The sequence below is a fragment of the Xyrauchen texanus genome, chromosome 35 (genome assembly GCF_025860055.1).
Source record: "Xyrauchen texanus isolate HMW12.3.18 chromosome 35, RBS_HiC_50CHRs, whole genome shotgun sequence".
Taxonomy (NCBI): Eukaryota; Metazoa; Chordata; class Actinopteri; order Cypriniformes; family Catostomidae; genus Xyrauchen; species Xyrauchen texanus.
Genome location: NC_068310.1, coordinates 8,092,999 through 8,115,902, shown reverse-complemented (window position 1 = coordinate 8,115,902; position 22,904 = coordinate 8,092,999). Strand labels below are relative to the sequence as shown.

The window sequence follows — 22,904 nt, the reverse complement described above, 5'->3', positions numbered from 1 at the left end:
AATATTTTGGAGGTGGGGCACAACCAACACCACCTGTTCCAAGTGCCAGTTCTACAGATGGTGATGATACAGCAGGTGAGTTTTCAACAATCCCAGATCAATATATTTACTTGGATAAACCATGCCTTTTGAGAGATCTTTTTTTGTTTTTGACAGACAGTTGCATTACCTTCTAATATGCCATCAAAATTGGCTAGCTTTTATAATAATAATTATTGATATTATTATTATCATTTTCATCAGGTCCATCCTTTGCAGGCAATGAGCATTTACCAGAACCTGCATCCACTGATCCTCCTATTGTTCCTTCCATGTCTGTCTCAACCTCAGCGGATGTGGCAGGTTAATTAATAGCACAGCAGACTTTGTATTTGCTCAGTTTACTGTAGAATATCCTGAGATTAATATTTCTAATTATAATTATATAATTATTAATTTCCTTATAGGTCCTTCTACTTCTGTGGTAATTGATGGAACATCTACTCCTTTAGCAACTTCCAGCCTAATGTAACGTTGCTAACAAACAGGCAGAGACGATGATGGTGAAGGTAAGATGAACCCAAGTGCAGTTTTTTCTTCAAACGTGGAAACCACTATCCCTAACTATAAATGTGAGTGAAACAAAAACAAGAAACCAAGGACCAAACTAAACATGATAAAAACTAGATATGACTATGACTAAGGCTATGGCTAGACTAGAACAGAACAAAACAACAAAGATTCATGTACAGTGGCTAGACTAAACTTTAGCAAGTCAACATGGTTACATTTAAACTGGCTAGACTAAACTTTGGCAAAACTACAAGGTTACATGACCAATACCTGACAAGAGACAATGGCAAACATGAGGGCTTAAATACACAAGACATGGGTAACAAAAGCCAATGAACAAACAGAACTCTAAAACAAGATAACAAGACAATTAACTAAAACCAATGAGAAACTAGATCTGATAACAAAGTAATCAAACAATGAACCAATGAAAGCAAGACACATGAACACAGAGGGAAAACAGGACATCACATGACTAGGAAACAGGAACTTTTATTTTGAAATTCTTGTTAAAGTACAAAAACAAAAGACAACTGTGAATGTGACACCTACACTATGAATCAGCAGCTCCTCCAGTTGACCCAGCTGAGTGGACATCTATCCTGTCCGACTCAGAAAGGACTGATCTGGTAAGCAGAGGGCCACTGCCTATAAAGAAAAAGACTTCACAATCCCTAAAAAAACCTGATGGCCGAAGCTTCCACTACACCTACAGACAATTAATCAATGGGGGAAAAAAAATCAAGCGGAGCTGGCTCATATATTACAAAAGATGCAGTCTACTGTTTCTGCTGCAAATTGTTCTCAACGAAGTCCACAAAACTGGTAACAGAGGGACAACAGGATTGGGTCAATATAGGTGCACTACTGAAACATCATGAAAATAGCCTTGATCATTGCAACAACATGGTGAAACGGAAGGATCTCTTGGAAGCAGAAAAGAATCACTGGAGAGATGTTCTCACACACTTAATCAGTATTATTCAGTCCTTGGCAGTAATCTGGCACTCAGGGGATCTGTTGATACATTATATCAGGAGAACAATGGGAACTTTCTAAAAGAAGTGGAACTGATAGCTAAATTTGATCCTGTTTTGAGAGATCACGTGAGACGAATCGACATTGGACCACAGCATATCACATACTTGGGGAAGACTATCCAAAATGAGCTGATAAGCTGTGTCAGTGACAAAATACTGGACAAAATGGTGGCAGAAATCAAAAGACTCCAAATATTATGCCATAATATTGGATTGCACCCCAGATGTTAGTCACCAAGAACAGATGTCTGTTGTTGTGCGCACTGTAAGTCTTGGCAAAACACCAGAGATAAAGGAACACTTCTTGGGATTTCTCATAGCTCCTGAATCTACTGATCTAGGCTTGTCCACACTAATTCTTAACAGGCTTGAAGAATTGAACATCCCATTCCAGGACTGTAGGGGACAATCTTATGACAATGGTGCAAACATGAAGGGCAAAAATAAAGGTGGGCAGGCTAGGCTGTTAGCCAAAAATCCACGTGCTTTTTATGTGTCTCATGCGGCATTTTAGTGGTGCAGAAAAAGAAGTCCCCCCAGCAACATCAGTTAATACTAGGCAAACATTGACTCCTTTTGGATTAATCTTTATTTCAGATTCAATATTGATCAAATGCGAAAAGGCAGATCCTTCAAATTACACAGGCATGTAAACTGCGGTCTTGGAGACCCCATGATTTACTTCACAGCAGTGGCAAAAATAGCTTGAAATGTAACAAATTTGTCTCTTTTGCTCTTCATTTGGACATCTTTGAATCCAGAGGACTGTAAGGCTTCCATGTAGACCTCAGGACGCCAGTTCTCCCCGCTGAGAATTTTCATTGAAGCTGCTTTGATAACACTGTCTAGATTTAGAGTTGTAACCATAATTCCACCTGGGAGGACACAAAAATCACATTATTAAAAAAAATTTAAAAAAGTGTCCGTGTCTGTAACCCTGAAGTATCCAATCAGACAATTTTGTTTTGTTTGTTCAAAATGAAATTGTGTATGTTAAAAATGGGACGCTGTTGCAGTAATATTGATAGCTTTCAAATCTAAGAGCTCATAACACATGCATATAATTCATATACTTCACTAAATACATCAATGAACATCATTGTATAGTCAAAAACACCCAGTGTATTCACACATTTCTGCTTTGTTAGAATTAACCATGTTTGAGATAATCAAATTAATCACAGTCCAATTGTCAACTACTTTAATGCACCACATCATATAGTAAATTGTAAACAAATATAATGGGAGATAGGATGTAAACCGTGCTGATTTCTGCAAAATGAGCAATATCATTAATCTACAATTATTGTCGCTATCTTACATAATCATTCTCTGCAATAACATAAGTAAAACAAATGCTTAAATCGAAGACCACATTTTAATCTGGGGTAACCTGGAAATAAAAAGGTGCATCCAGCTTATTATTGCTGTAGATATATTTAATATGTACTTGCATTCCAAAATTAAGCATTTGAAAGAATGTACTTTGTGATTTTCACAGAATAACGCGTGCACACACACACAAAGAATTGCTGTCATCAAGCTTGAGGTAGGTTTAAGAGCAGGGTCAACAATGTCACTACAGAGTTGATTACATGCACTATAGGCTCTTTAGCTTCATATCCAACATTGCTTAATATAAAATAATCTCAAACTCAACACTGCAAAGCACTTATTTTTTTAAAAAGGAGAGAAAAGACCAAGATATTTATGTATCATTAACGAAAAAAAAAAGTTAAAGGGATAGTTCCCCCGAAAATGAAAATTCTCTCATGATTTACTCACCCTCATACCATCCCAAATGTTTATGACTTTCTTCTGCAGAACACAAATTAAGATTTTTTGAAGAATATTTCAGCTCTGCAAGTCCATTCATTGCAAGATCATTTTTGCCAGAAGTTTGAAGTTCCAAAAGGCATATGAAGGCAGCATAAAAAGTAATCCATAAGACTCCAGTTGTTAAATCAACGTCTTCTGAAGCGATACAATAGGTGTGGGTGAGAAACTGATAAATATTGAAATCTTTTAACTACCTGCACATTAGGTGGTGATCTGCATGAAGGAATGCAAATTTCCAAAAAAGAGAATAGTGAAAGTTCTTAAATATTGATCGGTTTCTCACCCATACCTATTGTATCACATCAGAAGACATGGATTAAACCACAGGAGTATTATGGATTGCCTTTCTGCGGCTTTTGGAGCATCAAAATGTAGACCTAAATTCACTTTGTGTTCAGCAGAGGAAAGTCATACACATCTGGGATGGCATAAGGTTGAGTAAATGAGAGAACCAGTGGTGTAACTACCAGCAGTGCATGGTGTGCAGCCGCACTGCTTCAAGGGGAGAGATGGAGACCCGAAAGCATAGGTGGACTGGCCATTGTGAGAATCGGGAAAGTGTTTCGGGCTGCGAAACAGATTATCAACCAAAAATGAATTCTCGCATTATTCACTTACCCTGATGCCAACTCTGATGTGCACGACAGTCTTTCTTCAACAGAACACAAATTAAGGTTTTAAGAAGTTACATCTCTGTCATGTCCCTATAATGCAAGTAAATGGGTGCCAGCACTTTTCCAAAAGGCACTTTTAGGCAGCATCAATTTAATCCACACGACTCCAATTGATTAATGAATGTACTCTGAAGCGAAAGGTTTATGTAAGAAACAAGTCGATAATTAAAACGTTTTTAACTTTACATAGGCGCTTCAATCCAGGGCTCTGATGCTGTTTGAAATGTCTGAGTTCTTGCATGACGTCGCCGAGGCGCTTAAAATCACACGACAGCTACGTGTCAGCTACTGGCGGGAAGCACTTTTTAAAAGTTAATGACCTTTTAAATATCTATTTATTTTTCCAAAATGTATTGTTTTGCTTCAGATATTTATTGATCAACTGGAGAGGCATGGATTACTTTTATGCTGCCTAAATATGACTTTTGGACCATCAAAGTGCTGGCCCCTTTTTCCTTGCATTATAAGGACCTGAGAGAGCCCTCTCTTATTCTAAAAATCTTAATTTGTGTTCTGCTGAAGAAAGACAGTCATACACATCTGGGTAAGTGAATGAGAGAATTTTCATTTTTGTTGAACCATTCCTTGAAGTATTGCTGCAGTTTTCTGGTGGAAAACACTAGGTGAGTTTTATTCACTTTCAATAAAAAAAATTAAACTGGAGATTAGCACTTAAAAATAAATTAAAAAAAAAAACCTTATGATATCAAAACAATGTTACCATAATGATTTCAACAAAGACACATTTTAACGCTTGTATTGCATAACCAACTACTTCACAAGCTTGTGTGACTAGGTTGTGCAACTTGCGGAACACTAACCTGGTTTCATCACTCTGTGAATGGCACTCGCTCCTGCGTTCAGATCCGGCCAGAAATAATAACAGTTGCAGTGAAACACCTTGTCAACGCTGTTTTCAGCTATCGGCATAGCTGCCAAATCACAGCAATGCAAAATAACCCTTCCTTTGGCTATCTGCTCCTTCATGAGCTCACTGGCCATCTGATGCATGTATACTGAGTAGTCCACCCCGAGCAGCTTTCCTTTCGGCCCCGTGAGAAGCTTCGAGGCCGCCTGGAGACCCAGACCCGGCCCATGACCCAGCTCCAGTACGGTGTCGACAGGTTGAATGTTACTCAGTTTCACAGCATTCTGCTCCAAAATCCCATTGTGCCATTTCAGGAACTTGGTCACCAGCCATCCAGTTAAAGAGTAAGTAGGGCGCCCCAACTGTTTGCCCACTTTGTCTGCCAACATCTATAAAGAAAAACAAAAGTACACCTAAGTTTTATACAAAGACATTAGTTTTGACCAGAGTAGAGAATGCCATACAAGAAATTAAACTTTGAAATTGAATGACAACAAAACTAGTAGCCTGATCTTCTGCATAAAGTCAGTCAGACGCTTTAGGTCAACGCAAGAAGAGTTTAAACCAAGTCTACTTTTCATTTATTTTTAATTTTTTTAAGCATTTGCATGCATAAAAACATTTAACATGTAATTTCTATCATAATCCACATTACCAGGACACTTTTGCTCGGTTCATTAGTTGCAGTCACGTGATTCTTATGACGCGCGAAATTCAGATGAAGGGCAGGAAGTGAAAAGCAGAATGGGCGAGATGGAGGAAAGTCCATACTGTACTAGTTTAGATGCGATTACGAGAGAATGATATAAACAGAAAATCACAACGTTGGACGTGATCCTTATTCAACTGAATTGAAATACTTGCTTGTATCTAATGCCTCGATGGCAGACAACTACCTTGTCCTCCAGAAAACAAATTAAAGCATACAAAAGCATGGAGGCATACAACTTTTTTTTGTTAGTGGTTGGGTCAACCACCCGGGTACTCAGGTGCTCCACAATGACTGTCGTTTGGTTTAATGAGTAGCATTTATTTTTTGTCCTGTGGATTAACCTAGCAACAAACATTAAACGCTGTGGTGCCTCTTGTTGAATCGTATTACTGTTGTTTATGCGATTAGGTTAACCACGCGCAAAGGTCTGCCGGAACCCCACTAAAGACATGGATCATCGCAAAACAAGACAGAGAAGTAATTGCATGGCAAGTTGTTTACGGTCGCCTGCAAATACATTGTTATTAGCTTTGCTATAGTTACTTATATTTGTTCAGTTACAGAGGTACAAACTCAAAAAGAAGAAAAACTTTAAAGTACGGAAACGGTTAACATTACATAAAAATAGCGACAGAAGTTGTATTAACTTACCTTATATTTGTGTATTTTGACTCTAACCCCACAAAAGAAAATATCTGTTTTGTCATTAATTACATTTTTTCCTAAGAAAGTTTTACATTCACAAAAGCAACCCAGTATCTGTTAAGAAAGCTATAAGGACTGTTAGTATTTGCTATGCTTTTGGGCTCTTCATGTGATCTTTTTATGTGATATAATGGCCCTCATATTTTTATAATTGTTATGTACTGTACATTTATTTTAGTTTTAAATTGTTTTGTTGAATGAAAAAAAATTACTTTGACGAAGTGTACTGCACACATGAACATTATCGACTTGGCTCTGCCAGAACGCAGACGCAGGTTTACAATCCATTTTTCCAGCATTTCAGTCAATTTCTTGCATTTTCCCCCTTATGAACAACAACTTTCGGTACACGATAAAAGCTCCTTGTGGTTTCTCTGTTTGAGCAACCATAAACAACGCAAAACATGGGCATTTTGAGTTTTTGATAGTGCTTCCTGATGTAGAAAATCACTTCCTGCCCTCCTGCATTTCGCGCCACAGCAACGCAGTGCCGTGACGTCATGTGCAAACAAGCTCAGAAGAGGGAGGGACATAAACCTATGGCTGTGTGAACTGCCTAGACAGCATTTTTGCGCATTAGCTATATGTGCTTGCAGACTTGACCGCGGAACTCTGATGTCTAAAAATGCTGTCTAGTTAGGCTGCCTACGAGGTTTTGATATAAAAGTGAGGCGCTGCGCATTCTCATGTTTCATGAATATGTGACGTGGCGTTAGGGAGGAAACAGGACAAAATTCTTTCGGTATCCGAAACGGAGGATGAATGTTGAAGGGAGAATGTTGAGGGAATGGCAGCCGCCAACTAACCGCAGCTATAAACAGTCCGTACCGAAGCTAATCGATCGCTTTTAAGAGCTTAGTTGGTATAGGATCTAACAAACAAGTTGTGGCTTTTGATGTTTCAATAAGTTTTGTTAGCTCTTCATGACCTATGATAGCGAAGGATTGGAGTTGCACATGAGGAAAATTATTAGACACTGTTTTCTGAGGTGCTATGACAGATGATTGCATAATTCCAATTTTATTTCTGATTATTTCAATTATATCTGTAAAGAAATTCATGAAGTCATTACTCTTGTGCTGCGATGTAATATCCGGTTCTGTAGAGGATTTATTCCTAACCAGTTTAGCCACAATACTGAATAAACATCTAGGATTGTTGTGGTTATTTTCTATGAGTTTACTAAAATATGCTGACCTGGCAGCTTTGAGTGCGTGTTTGTAGCTACAGACACTATCCTTCCATGCACCATGAAATACTTCTAATTTTGTATTTTTCCACATGCGCTCCATTTTCCGAGCTGCTCTCTTGAGAGCATGAGTGTGATCAGTGTACCATGGTGCAGGGCTTATTTCTTTAATTTTCTTTAATCGAAGTGGGGCGACAATATCAAGAGTGCTAGAGAAGTCTGCATTTATATTTTTTGTTATTTCATCAAGTTCTTCTGGGCTTTGTGGTTTATTGAGTGTATGAGATAGATCTGGAAGAGTATTAGTGAAGCTATCTTTAGTGGTCGAAAGAATAGTTCTACCTGAACGATAGCGTGGTGTAAATTGAGTAACATTAGCTGATTGCATCATACAAGAGACGAGGTAATGATCCGAGATGTCATCGCTCTGCTGCAGAATTTCTATATTATCAACGTCAACTCCATATTAAAGAATTAAATCTAGCATATGATTATGTCGATGAGTTGGTCCTGTTACATTTTGTCTGACTCCAAGAGAGTTGAGAATACCGTTAAATGCTAATCCCAACGTATCATTTTCATTATCTATGTGAATGTTGAAGTCACCAACAATTAAGGCTCTATCTACAGTAACTACAAGATTTGATAAAACATTTGCAAATTCACTAACAGGGTTCTTGCACCATTTTAAAAGTAAAATGTAATGCTTTTTAAGACCTTTTTAAGACCTCAACAAATATAATTTAAGACCCAAAAATGTCATAATTTCTTTGGAATACTCAATTTATTGCCTCCTACAATGGAAATCAAAACTTAAAGTTTTCCATTTGTTATCAATTATGTGCAATGTGTAAACTCTGCAAAAATACTTTTTCATGAGACCTTTTTTTCAAATTAGGAGACAGTATAATAACTAACAATAACCCTTCCAACACTGTTTGGCCAATATAGATGTAAACAATCAAAGCTCACAGTTGGCATTTTCATTTTTGTTCCTTTGTGATGCAGAACAGAGCCAACATAACATACATAAGTTGGATTACACTAAACAACACAATGCATTGCATGAAGGAACCATATAGAATAATGAAAATAATAACACTTGAAGTGGACTCCATCATGGCTCAGTGGGAGACAGAATAATAATACTTCCAACACTTAAAGCAGTCTCCATCATAAATAAGCTCAATAATGAAAGTCCTCAAAACAGCCTTTCCCAAGCCAAAAAGTTGACAAATAATGTACATAAGTGTTTGAAAAGTCCAGAATCGCAAATGAATGTCCATTTGTTTGCTCTTTGTCGTTTTATTCATACTTTCGTCAAACATGACCTCTGCCTTTTGGGTGTCTGGCAGTGAAATGAAACTTGTTATAGCCGACTGAGAGGTGGCGTCTGAACTTATAACTTCGTTAGGTCGTGTTGCAAACAATGCAGGGATTACCCTGGCCCCGCTATGTCTAGCTGCTGCAACGTAACGCTGGTGCTTTCCTCCTTTCATATGCGACTCGACGGCTTTGAGCCCCATGGTCCCAAATGAAAAGGTCTTTTTGCATAATTTACACATTGCCTCATTGTTGTTTTCAGCCGGCGCCTACCACCTCCTAAATGCATCCTCTTCCATCCACTTGTCGTTAAATTTGCACTTCCCCATCTTCTTTGCATTTTGAACCTCACATCGACAACCGCATAATGGCGACACGCAGCCTGACGTCAGCGTCTGTAGCCGACGTACCGTAAACAGCTATTAAATCGCGGCGACTCATTTCACACAATACTAAATTAATCAACTATTAGATGTTTTACAGTGGGCCACTGTACTTTCTAATCGCCATTAAGTGCACCGGCAAAAAATGTAATACCTACAGCAATTTTATGGTAAATTTAAGACAATTTAAGACCTTAATTACCCGAATTTTAATTTAAGACATTTTAAGACTTAAGGACCCACGGGAACCTGACTAAGGAAATCAGAATAAGGCCCAGGTGATCTATACACTGTAGCAAGGGTAAAAGACGACAGAGATTTTTTATTTATATTTGACGGTGTCACATTAAGCATTATTAGTTCAAAAGACTTACATTTATATCCTGTCCTCTGAGTAACACTAAACACTTCACTGTAAATTGTAGCAACACCTCCTCCTCGACCCTTCAGACGAGGCTCATGTTTATAACAATAACCTGGGGGAGTAGATTCGTTTAAACTAATATAGTCTTCCGGTTTAAGCCAGGTTTCAGTCAAACAGAGCGCATTCAATCTATGATCTGTAACCATTTCATTGACAATTAGTGCTTTGTTAGAAAGAGATCTAATGTTTAGTAGCCCTATTTTTATATGATGTGTATTTTTAATTTGTTTGTTTTGTTCAAGTTTGACCTTACTCAAATTTTTTCTAAATGATTTAGTGAGGGTATTGTGTTTCATAGTTCGGGGAACAGACACAGTCTCTACGAGATATCTAGGTGATACAGTCTCTATGTGTTGTAGTTTATGTGACCTGTGTGACATCTCAAGGCAGCTAGCAGACGTTCGGATTAACCAGTTTGTCTGCTTCCTGACCTGGGCCCCAGTTAGTCAATTACTTTCATTATTAAAACTATGAGCCAAATTACTAGAGAGGAGAGCAGCACCTTCCCTGGAGGGATGGAGTCAGTCTCTCTTTAGCAGGTCAGGTCTACCCCAAAAACTCTTCCAATTGTCTATAAATCCTATTTTATTCTTCAGACACCACTCAGACATCCAGCCATTCAGTGACACTAATCTACTATAAACCTCGTCACCACGACGAGCAGGGAGGGGACCAGAGCATATTATAGTGTCTGACATCGTTTTTGCAAATTTGCACACCTCTTTAACATTATCTTTAGTGATCTCCGACTGGCAAAGTCAGACATCGTCAGTGCCGGCATGGATAACAATTTTAGAAAATCTACGTTTAGCAGGCACTTGTAAATTTGATTTGATGTCAGACGCCCTGGCCCCTGAAATGCAATTAACAATAGTGGCTGGAGTCTCTATTTCCGCGTTCCTTACAATAGAATCACCGATAACAAGGGCTCTTTCAATATGATTCTCAGTGGGTGTATCACTGAGTGGGGAGAATTGATTGGAAACCCTAACAGGAATGGGAGAGTGGTGTCTCTTTGCCCTACGAGTATGCCGCCGAGACGTCACCCAAATGCCCTGCTTCAGGGGCTCTACAGCCGGAACCAAAGTGTGTGTGTTGCTCTCTGTACTACTCGCGTCCGAAACAGTATCTACCGGCTTCTCTTTCTCACTGACCTCTACTAGCGTTCGGATGCGAGTCTCTAACTCATTAACCTTCTCCATCAGCCTGACTAATTCCTTAAATTTATCACAAGTGAATCCCTCGCTGCTGATGGAGGAGGCTATTTTAAACATGTGACATGCAATGCAGGAACAAATAACATGAGCGGATACCATGTGCGGGCCCACTGTGGGTACGTGTGGGTTTTCTGTGGGACAGTGTGGGCAAGGGCAAACCCTTTGGGGCCCCATGTGGGCATGCACACTGTGGGCTTGCCTACAGAAAACCCACACAGGCCCCCAGTGGGTTAGTCCATGCGGGGTCCATAGTCGTTTTGCCCATTTGGGCCCACATGAGGATTTACTGTGGGCAACCCACAGTGGGCTTGCCTACAGAAAACCCACACGGCCCCCAGTGGGTTAGCCCATGCGGGGCCCATAGCAGTTTTGTCCATTTGGACCCACATGAGGATTTACTGTGGGCAACCCACATTTAGCATATAGTTAAAAATAGTTACATTTTTAGTTAAAAAATAGTTAAAAAGTTGTGGGTGTTTTTTAATTGCGTGTCTTTATGGTTGCCAGATTTAGTCACAAACCCAACTAATCTCATATGGTATAGCCTACAATTTTTTGGGTGGGAGATGTAGTCCCATCCAATGACCATTAACATAGGCTGTAAAATAGATAAAATCAATTCCCATGATGTTTTTTTTTTATTATTATTATTTTGCTAAAATAAATGTTATTGTATCTGTTGTTATTAAAATATACAATTATAAGATTGCTATATATTATTACATACTTTACATTTATATCACACATTCTATTCTATTCTCCATTTTGTAATTTGTTAATATAAATGATATATAAAATGTATACATTATATAGCCTAGTATCTAGAGTACCTGTCAAGGTACCTGTATTCAGCATCATTACTCCAGTCTTCAGACACATGATCCTACAGAAATCATTTTAATATGCTTATTTGCTGCTCAAGAAACATTTCAGTTGTGCTGCTTAACATTTTTGAGGAACAATGATGTGGTAAGATTAAAAAAGACAGATATTCATATTTGTATTCATCAAGGATGCATTCAATTGATCAAAAGTGACAGAAGACATTTATAAAGTTACAAATGATTTCTATTCAATAAATGCTTTAATAAAATTAATAAATGCTGTTTATTAAACTGAAAAAAGTATAAATTTCTACAAAAATGTTAAGCAGCAAAAACAGTTTTCAACATTGATCAATTGTAATAATATTTCACAATTTTTACTGTACCGTTTGATTAAATAAATGCAGCCTTGGTGAGCACAAGACTTCTTATAAAATCTTAACTTCATACATGTTTAGTAAAACTTATGGTAATTGACTTTGTCACAGGACAAAAATAGCAAAAATAGGGGGCACCACCACGAGTTTACCATTTAAAGAATTAACATGGATTATGGCAGTTAAAATGTCTGTGGACATCCTGACTGTACTGAAGACATCCTGAAGAAACAGGTTTCCTGAGGTAAAATACTTTTTAAACTATTGTATTCAAATAACTTAAAACTTATAACGCCAATACAAATATCAATGACAATTAAAAGTATTAAGAAAACGTATATCAAATCTTGAATTATGAAAAAAGGACCCGGTCTTGTTTTTCTCAGGCTATTGCAGTTTCAAACACATTAATAATAATAATAATATAAGCCCTTTTCACATATAAAACCCAATGAATTATCAATTGACGGACTACCTTTTACCAACTCTAATGTTCACGTAAACGGGTTTTGCTACCGTCTACACCGTCAATAACCGTTAATGTCGTTATACCTGTGTGACGTCATTTGGGCATTTGCGCTAATGGAGAATATCTGGTCAAATTGAAAATATCATATTTCCAAATTTCACTAAATTAAATGTCAGTCATTTTTAAATACCAAGGAGTTGTTGTCGTGGTGAAACCTCCAAACATTTGGTATCTCTGAAAAGCCCTGAATGTGCTCTTTAAAGGACACCCAGAATGTCAAGTCAAGTCACCTTTATTTATATAGTGCTTTTTACAATACAGATTGTTTTGCATTTTTCATAGAGAGCATATGACGTAATTTAGATATATTTTTAAGATTTAAAAATGCAGTTTTACAGATAGTTTTTCGAGTCTATTTAAAAGAATGTTGTGGTCGATAGTGTCAAACGCAGCACTAAGATCTAGTAGCACTAATAGAGAGATACAACCACAATCGGATGATAAGAGCAAACCATTTGTGACTAATGAGAGCTGTCTCAGTACTATGATACAGTCTAAATCCTGATTGAAAATCCTCATACCATTTCTTTCTAAAAAGGAACATAGTTATAAAGATACTGCCTTTTCTAGTATCTTTGACAGAAAAGGTAGATTCGAGATCGGCCTGTAATTGACTAATTCTGTAGGATCAATTTTCATATTTTCTCTGTCTCACTGTTTCCTTGTCTGTCTTTCTGTCTGTCTCTCTCTCTCTCCAGCAACAGAACGTCACATCATTTCTCAGTTAGAACACCTGAAAGGAGAGGTTGCTGTCATAAAGCAATTACTATTTAAGTTGACCAAACAGAGCTCTCTGGATGCAAATCTGCCATTTGCCTCTGAAAAGCATGATGGACCTTCAAAATGTAGAAAGCAAACTGAAAGATGAGGCGCGCTACAGTGCAATGGTACACTTGGTTTTATTAAATATTTGGTATTTAACACCTCTTTAAAAGCCTGCTAAATTAATAAATGCATTTAAATAAATAAAGTTTTGTACTTTTTCACTACAGTTTCAGTATAGCTGTACTGTGAATATACTAATGTGTTACTGCTTTAATTTAGGCAAAGTATCTGGCAACAGTTGGGGGTACAAGCCCAACCTCCAACACCAGACGTATCCTGTTCTGCATGCTGACCACCCCACTTGCCCAGCAACTGTGCTGGAAGGGCTCTGGCCAGAAGATGGCCTTTGGGCAGATGATGGTCTGCAAAGCAGTTATAGGTACAGTATATAATGTTTATATGTGATAAGCCCGTATAACAGGAATAAAAATGAAAAAAAAAAAAAAAAAAAAGAAAAAAATGGGAAGGAAAAATCAGTAGTCAGGTGTAAATGTACAGTAAATGAACAATGTTTGCTCTATCTCCATGTTTCCTGTAGCCAGTAATCCTCGTCAAAGTGCAAAGGAGGTTGAAATGGCGTAACAGTACTTGAACAACCCTTATTTTTTTTTAACATTTGTATTTCAATTGATCCTTTCTCACTTAGATGCTGTGACAAAAAGCAGCCAAGCCACTGCATGCGAGGTGGAAGCGTCCATAAAAACATGGCTCCGTAATGCAAGGGACAGAGATGGGGGAAGGCAAGGAAGGGCCAGAACTGCAGTGAGGGAAATACCTACTGAGGGGATTGGTTTTTAATTTACTTTCATATGTGTTTTAAGTATTCTGTGGTTCTGTTTTTGTGTGTTTATTGCTGTTTTAAACTGCTCAATTGCTTTTTTTTATTGCTGGTTAAAAATAAATCTCAATGTATTATTATTAATGTCTGTAAATAAATTATATAAAAAAAAAACATGACCCTCGATTTATTGCTGCTACCTTTAACAAGTGCAATTGTTCTGTATATAGTAAAGTACCCACACTCCGTGTGCTCAAATTTGCACCTACACCCACAGTGTGCACACATGAGGGCCCACTCTAATTTGGGCTGTCCCACTAGGGCCCCACCTGGACCCCATAGTGTGGGGCCCATGCATGCCACACATTTCACGCCGGTATTTGGGCCCACAATAGGCTGCCCACAGTGGCCCCTAAGGGGTTTGCTGTGGGCCCACAACTGGCCCCAATGGGGGCCCACTCTACTTACTGTGGGCCTGCCCACAGTCAGCCCACACTTTGGGGCGTACCACTGGGGCACCACCTGGGTCCCATCGGTCATTGTCAGGTGACGTCACACTCGTGAATCGCGAAGTGCATTATCGGCGTAGCCGCCATTTGTAAGGTATCAATGCTGGTGTATTCTGCTTGGAGAATTGTGTTCATAAATGTGATAAAATGGTGCGTTCTTGTTGTGTGATAGGCTGCAATAGTAAGTCTCACGACAGAAAGGGTCACAAACTAAACAACGGGGAAAGGTTTTTTAGCTTTCCCACTTTGAAGAAAGGACATGGACAGCATGTCGCGGACGTAACAAAAAGGCGTCGGATGGCCTGGGTTGGAGCTGTGCGACGCAAAAACATCACCTTTGCAAACATATCTCCGTTTATGTATGTCTGCTCTCAAAATTTTCATAAAGGTAAGACATAAAGGTGATGATGTTGACAAAGTTGACACATTTGAAGTATTAGACTTTTATTGTTTATACTGTAAAATGTTATGCAATCATCTTATACATGGCTATAAAATAATTATTTTACTTCACTACAGCACTTATTATTTTTGGGGTTTGTACCTTTGTACTTTACTCAACTGCAATGTCAACTAAATGGATATAGATTTAGAATGGAAAAAGGTAAATTTAACAATTTGTAAGGCTTGAAAGTTAACGTTACTCACTGTGTTTTTGCAGAAAATTTTTATTTCACTTCGGTGTGACTTGCAGTCTGAAAAGTGCAGCACTGTTTTAATACTTTTTCAGTATTAAAAAATTATTTAGCTGAATTATATTTGCTCAGTGTCTGTACTAATACTTTATTATAATCTATGATTAATGTTAACACTTTTGGTCCCATGTTTTGAAGATAAAAACTGTTTCATGTTATTGCAGGTCAACCTGCATATGAGATGATGGAGACTGACCCAGACTGGGCACCCGCCCTCCATCTGGGTCACACAGAAATCTCTCACACCAACACTACATGCTCGGCAAGACGAAGAGGGAGGAAAGAAAAAACACACTGCAGCCAGCTGAAGGAGGTGGTGAGCGAAACACTGAGGAGACACAAGAGGCTGATGGAGATGTTGTGCCACATGCTGAGGAGACACAAGCGGCTGGAGATGGTGAGCAACACACTGAGGAGGAGACACATGATGCTGTAGGACATGGCGAGCAACACACTGAGGAAGGGACCCACACAACTCAGGGGATGGCTGTGACACAAACAGAATGTAACTTATGTGTGCACAGATCTGCAGAAGTTAACCGCCTGTTGGAAGAAAACGTACAGCTGCGACATGAACTTGATGAGCACAGGATGACTGATAGTTTTTTTTGGAGACAATGATGATAAAGTACTACACAGGACTGCCAAACCTGGGAACCTTTATGGCCTTACTAAATTTTTTGGTGCCTCTCATGTCAGACCAAAAGAAGAAAGTTCTTAGTCCATTTCAAATGCTTCTCATAACCTTTATGCGCCTCAGACTGGATCTGCCTGCACAACATCTAGCCCATCTCGTTCGTGTTTCCCCCAAAGACAGTATACAGAACATTTCATGAAATTGTGTCATTTATGCAAACCTGAGCCGTTCCATCATATGGCCAGAAAGAGACACTTTACAAAAAATTATGCCTCACCAATTTGTGGAGTCCTTTGGACGCAGAGTAGCAGTGATCATTGACTGTTTTGAGATTTTCACAGAGAAACCATCAAATCTGAAAGCACGTGCTCAAATGTTTTCCAGCTACAAGCACAATCACACTATGAAATATTTGATAGGTATTACACCGAAGGGATCTATTTGTTTCATATCAAAAGGGTGGGGTGGCCGTACAAGTGATAACCACTATTTTCTGTAATGTGTTTTTCTTGAAAAACTGTTGCCAAGGGACATTGTATTGGCTGATAGAGGTTTTGATATAAAGGAAAGTGTTGGCATGTTGTGTGCAGAGGTCAAACTCCCAGCCTTTACAAGGGGTTACTGTCAGCTAGCTGCAAGAGATGTGGAGGAGACAAGAAAAGTAGCTCACCTAAGAATCCATGTTGAAAGAGTGATTGGAAATATTTGTCAAAAATATAACCTTTTAACAGGAACCATACCCATCAACATGATCCTCCCATGTGAAGGTGAGGATATCACATTTTTAGGTAAGATTGTCACTGTCTGTTGTGCGCTGACAACCCAATGTCCAACTGTAGTGTAGTACAGTGGTTTTCAACCCTTGTCGTGGGGTCCCATCATTTTGCACTTTTTTTTTTTGTCTGATGTTCTGAAGTTAAACTTAATTTCAATGCATGCAACTTTGTTTGTACTCCTTCCACTGTGTCCATCTATTGCAATATGCTGATGCTTTATCCTGCTCGACCAGCCTTGCATTAACAATGAAGCATGTTTGACAAAAAATTTCATAAATATATTGTTTTTTTTTATTCACTTTGACAGCTAAATAAAGTATGAAAACGAACACATTGGTAAGGCTTAATACTTGCATATTTTGACAATTACAATAGTGTTAACTGTTCAAATCACATGAACAGAATATTATATAATTTATATATTTGTGAATGCAAGTAATAACTAACATTAAAGTGCAGAAACTAACACTTTAGGTCATGCCTTTTTTTTTTTTAGCATTGTATGTTTTAAAACAAACATGTTTTTGATATGTCTAACCTGAACAGTGTCAACAACAATACTTTGAGAAAAACCTGAGTGTGTTTGCTTAAAGGAAAACGTATAACATGCAAGACAGCAGCTTGGGCTTATGTGGAACAATGAGAACAGATCCAAATGTCTTCTTCGGCAGGTGCATGTTGTAGCCCCACACAAAGTTAGATGAAACCACACAATTGTGCAGTTTTGGTAAGTCACAGGCTACCATGTCGTACTTGCTTTCTGGTCCACGGCAAATGCACCACAAATTCTCAACACTGTTATCTTATGTACTTCTACTCTTGCAATCTCTTTAATTCTCACTCACTCAGTCAGTCGCGATACCTCAAAAATGGCGCCGCGGTGACGTCACACACAACAAACCCACGTGTCTGACAAAGACCGATAGCGTGGTGCCCACACGTGCCCGGCATTTCGCGCCGGTGTTCTGACGATTTGTGCTACCCATCGATATGTGCTACTTACTGGTTGATGCAGATGATTACTGCGTTGTATGCTCCTTGCTTGAAAAAGATGCAGATCAGAGCATGATTGAAATGGTAAAGTATAACATAAAAATGCATATATATTGTACCTCAATGAGTTTTATGTATCTAATGCTGATTTTTATTTTTTTGTAGGTGCAGTGTGATTTGTGCTGTAGGTGGGCACATTTTCAATGTGCCAAATATGAAAAAGATAGTTGTGCAACATATACGTGCAAAAAGTGCCAGAGTGTGTGAAATGTGTACAAAGTAGGTAGCAGCACTTGACAAGCAAGTAATCAGAATGTGCTAATGTTCATGTAGTGTGATTTGGCGTGAGGCTTTAAAATAAATAAACAAATGTACTGTTTTGCCAGATTCAGAGTACTTTCATCATTTATTTAGTTTAAAAAAACTGGGAGCATTATTTGATCTATCAAAATATGCAACTCCTGACATCTTAAAGATGCTATTACAGAATATGCTGCTCCTGACATCTTGAAGGCATAATTACAAAATATCTCAACATACTCTCCATATTCATAAGGTGCATATGGAGTAGTGATGTAAAATAAAGTGAATTTGCACTGGGAGCATTATTTGATCGGGCACGTTGGTCTATCAAAATATGCAACTCCTTACATCTTGAAGACATTATTATGTAGTATTGTTTTTTCTAATGACAGTGAACATAAGGTAAATATTCATGTGGCAAAAAATGCTAACTACCATATGAATATTTGTACGGTCAGCCAGCTGAACAAGAATAACTGAAAGTTTCAGTTAGGAAAGGTGTGCTTTGACAGGTCAAAGATGAATATGATAATTTTTACTTTTCACACAGTTTTAAAAATAAAAACAGTACAGTATACAGTACTCATAACTTATAATTTTATTATAATTGTATTTCATATAATATACAATAATGTCATTTTTACTTGTTATATCAAATGTGATAATTGCTGGTTCATTTAAAATATAAAAATATGCTCCCCATACGCTTACCCTGTTTTAAATGAAATAACGATGTCTTAATATTGTCACTGACGTGCGGTCTGGGTAGGCAAACTAGGCACTGCCTACCCTGCCAAAATTCAAAAATAAAATGTTTATTAAATAATAAACTTGTATTTATATTTTTACTTTTTATTCTTGTGATTTATATATGCAATATGTGTGTTATTCCAATTGTTTAGACGTTATGATGACAAATGTAGCAGTTACGCATAATCAACTAAAAACATGGTAGAATAAGCAGTGCTTTTACGGTCCATTCATTGCAGACAAAGCGGAAAACCCATGTTGCGCATGCGCACTTCGATCCTGTATTCTTTAACATGTACGGCAAAAAGCACAAATCTGCTGTGCCTTTTGACGTAAATATGTTATGCCCGTAATCATCTCCGTTACGTATCAGACATGGACCAATTAAAATCGAGATATTCCTGGACATTTGCGTAGCTAACGTCATTACACCACAGCTAGCCAAATTCAAAATCAAAATGACAGCACCGGCCGTAATCACGGAATTAAGAAATTTTTCCAAGCTCGATTTTAATTCCAAATATGAGTTAATTGCAAGAGGGAGGTCTTCGCCAGCCTTAGATGGACTAGTACAGCAAAAGGGCCCAAAACTTATCCGATCATTTCAAACTGATTGGTATGTAAGAAAAGATTGGCTATGTGGCTGTGCGCTTGTGTGTGTGTGTGCGTGAGAGAGAGAGAATACACGATATACATCCTGATTTGTACATTTCTTGATATGCCGCGCTTGTGCGTAACGTTCACTGTTTACGCGCTTGTGTGTGTGTGTGTGTGTGTGTGTGTGCGTGAGAGAGAGAGAGAGTACACTCTGTATATATACATCCTGATTTGTACATTTCTTGATATGCCGCGCTTGTGTGTAACGTTCACTGTTATTACGTATTATTAGCTTAAACAATAAATCAGGTAATCTGGCTTTCATAACTCAGTGCCTAGCCTCTTTAAGACATCACCGCACGTCACTGAATATTGTGAGATTTACATCATTATGGAAACAGTAGCTAGAGAATGAATCGACATTCTCTGTGATCGATTCGCGCTTGGGTAGCATTTTTCGACAAGGCAGCACAAAAATCGTCAGAACACCGGTATCTGGGCCCACAGTGGGCTGCCCGCAATGGCCCCATTCGGGCCCCAATGGAGCATGTTCGCTGGGGACTTACCGCAAATTGTTTGTTGTTCCTGAGCGGTGAGGGTTTGAGATTGATGTGAATCCCTCACACAATTGTTTGTTGTTGGTGGTGGTTGTTGTTCTTGATAAGCGGCGCTTTGAGGTCGATGCAATAATCTGTGTACCGCAGAGGAGAAAAAACGGGTGCGCGCTGAAAAAATGCAAGCAGTTTAATCGCGATAAAAATAGAACGCGGATACAGGTGAAATATGCGAGCAGTTGAATCGCGATAAGACAATAATACGGTAAGACCCGATGCGTGCTTAAAAATGGCAGATGTTTAAGGATTAAAGGCTGAAAACAGATATATAAGCGATGCTAAAAAAAACTAGCAGGCTACAAACACAGACTCTAGCTAGGTGTCAGCAGCAACCGGTAAAATACACGCAGATGAAACAGGAGAAAAACGGAAAAACCTGAAACGCGGTAAAATGACGTTTGAGAATAAGCAATGCTAAGCAGGCCACAAACAAACTCTCGTGAAAGTGCGTGCGTGCTGTGCCGTCAGCAACAGGAAGGGTGGTCCTCAGGCACTGGCGTGAAAAGCAGTTCCATACAAGTGTGCCGCACAAGCCATCAAAAGTGAAGCCAAAACGTCTCGATCGCCCCCCGGTGACTGGTCCTAGTATAGGTCATAAACCCAGCCTCCCCATGTTATTCAACGGGACGTGAAATCAACTAAACAATTAAATTACACTTCACATATCTTTTTTCCAAAGATAGTTTCTGTCATTTACTGTATTTTCTATCACGTTGATGTAATTTCAAGTGTTTGTTTTCAAAATACGTTTGTTTTTAGTTCTTTTTTTAAATTTTTTTTTATTATTCAGAACAAATAAATAACATTACAAAAAAAAAAACAGGCATAAATAATACAAGCTCCAAAGATGATTAAATGAAAATAAAAAAATAAAATAAAAAGAGACATTCATAAGACATCAAATACAGATTCATAATATTTTACAATAGACATAGCTTTTGAATTTTTTACAATTTTAAGAGACTTCATTAACAGGATGAGTTCGTTAGAGAAAACCTTGTATAAAGGGGGAGATTTTGACAATCTACATTTATGAATGAAAAATTTGCCATTCAGGATGATAAAATTTACAAAATTGTTAATATTTTTATCATCATTCTCAAAATAGCAAATAATTTCCTTCACATTCAGAGTTATCGTTAGATTAATTTTAACTGAATAAGTAAAAAAACAATCTTTCCAAAATGACTTTACACTCTGGCAATCAACAAACAGATGGTTTAAGGACTCCTCACAGTTGTTACAAAAGGAACATTCTTTCCCAATATCCATAAAATTAGAAAGCCACATATTAGTTGGATATATTTTGTGTAAGATCTTCAGGTGAATTTCTCTTACTTTGTTAGAAATACAAAATTTGTAAGGGAGCAGCCATGCTTTCCTCCAATTAACATCTCTTAAAATGGAATTCCAGTAAAATTTCCCTCTTGGAGTAACTCTCTTTTGTTCATTAAATATTTGTCTTATATCTTTGTTAGTACATTTTTTATCAAAAATATATTTACCATTTATAAGGAGATCGTAATCTTTATTTTCAACTTTAAAATAAGTCAAGTGGCTGCACATTAAATTAATAAGCCCAGAGGGAATAGCTTTAATTACTACAGAAAATTCTTTAAATTTTATAGGAAAACTGAATTTGGACAGGAAAGAATCATAAGAGTGAATTTTTATAGATGAATCAAATAAATCACTTAAATACATTAATCCGTGATCCAACCATTTCTCCAAAAATAAACTCTTGCCATTAACTGTAATCAATTAGTTGTTCCATATTTTCATTCTGTGAGGAGAAAAATTATGCACAAAGCACAATTTCCAGGCCAAGAGTGCTTGCTCATGGAATTTAGACAGTTTAATAGGTAATCTAGACGGTACAAAATTGCAAGCTAAAAGAAATTTAAGACCACCGACCCTTTTAAAAATATTATGTGGAATAAAAGACCAGATTGAATCAGTATCAATAACACACCTTTTGATCCACTTAATCTTAAAAGTATTGTTCATGTCTACATAATCCAGCATTTCAAAACCTCCTTCAGAATTCTTTTCAGCTAATAAAGTTTTATAAGATGGTGGTGCTTATTTTTCCAGCAAAAATCAACTAATAATCTATTAATTTCTTTACCAGTAGAATCTTGAACAAATAAAGACAGCCCAGGAAAAATGAATCTGGATAAACCTACCTTTGTTAATAAGATTCTGCCTAAAATAGATAAATCCCTTCTTAACCAATTGTCAAAAATCATTTTTGTTTTTTTAATCTTGTTATTAAAATTGAGATGCTGTCTAATTGTCAGATTTTTAGATATATAAATTCCTAAATATTTAACATATTCTTTCACTGGAATGTTAAACATTGAATGTTCAGAAGAATCATGCACTGGGAGAATTTCACACTTTGTAATATTTAACTGGAGACCCGAGGCATCCGAAAAAGTTTGAATTAATTCAATTGCATTCTTAATTTGAGTCTTATCTTTTAGAAATAAAGTTGTATCATCAGCTAATTGTGATATTTTTATTTCTCTATTAAATAATGTTATACCATGTAAATTTGGATTTTTAATTATACTAATCGCTAATAGTTCCACAACAATTAAAAACAAAAATGGGGAAATTGGGCAACCCTGCCTCACTCCTCTGTTGATAGAAAATCTTCTAGAAGTATTGTTCTGTAATATAACGGAACTATTAATGTCTTTGTAAAACATTTAACAGTCTGAATGAATTTATTTCCAAAACCAAATGCAGGTAAAGTCTGTTATAAA

General features: G+C 37.5%; 2 protein-coding genes and 1 pseudogene across 2 annotated transcripts in view; 2 read left to right on the top strand and 1 right to left on the bottom strand.

The window, feature by feature from the left end:
- Positions 1-1,032: 1,032 nt before the first annotated feature.
- Positions 1,033-20,637, bottom strand: zgc:194242 (uncharacterized protein LOC100005854 homolog). Its single transcript, XM_052106481.1, has 3 exons — positions 20,086-20,637; positions 4,927-5,362; positions 1,033-2,467 (listed from the first exon to the last, which is right to left on the bottom strand). The coding sequence occupies exons 2-3, from the start codon at positions 5,360-5,362 to the stop codon at positions 2,271-2,273; spliced, it is 633 nt and encodes a 210-aa protein (XP_051962441.1). The 5' UTR covers positions 20,086-20,637; the 3' UTR covers positions 1,033-2,270.
- LOC127628528 (uncharacterized) lies at positions 15,719-17,244 on the top strand (annotated as a pseudogene).
- etv7 (ETS variant transcription factor 7) overlaps positions 19,116-22,904 on the top strand; it is a 56,607-nt gene continuing 52,818 nt past the window's right edge. The window contains exon 1 of the mRNA XM_052106479.1: positions 19,116-19,538. The gene's annotated coding sequence lies outside the window, so the exon portion shown is untranslated. The remainder of the gene's footprint in view (positions 19,539-22,904) is intronic.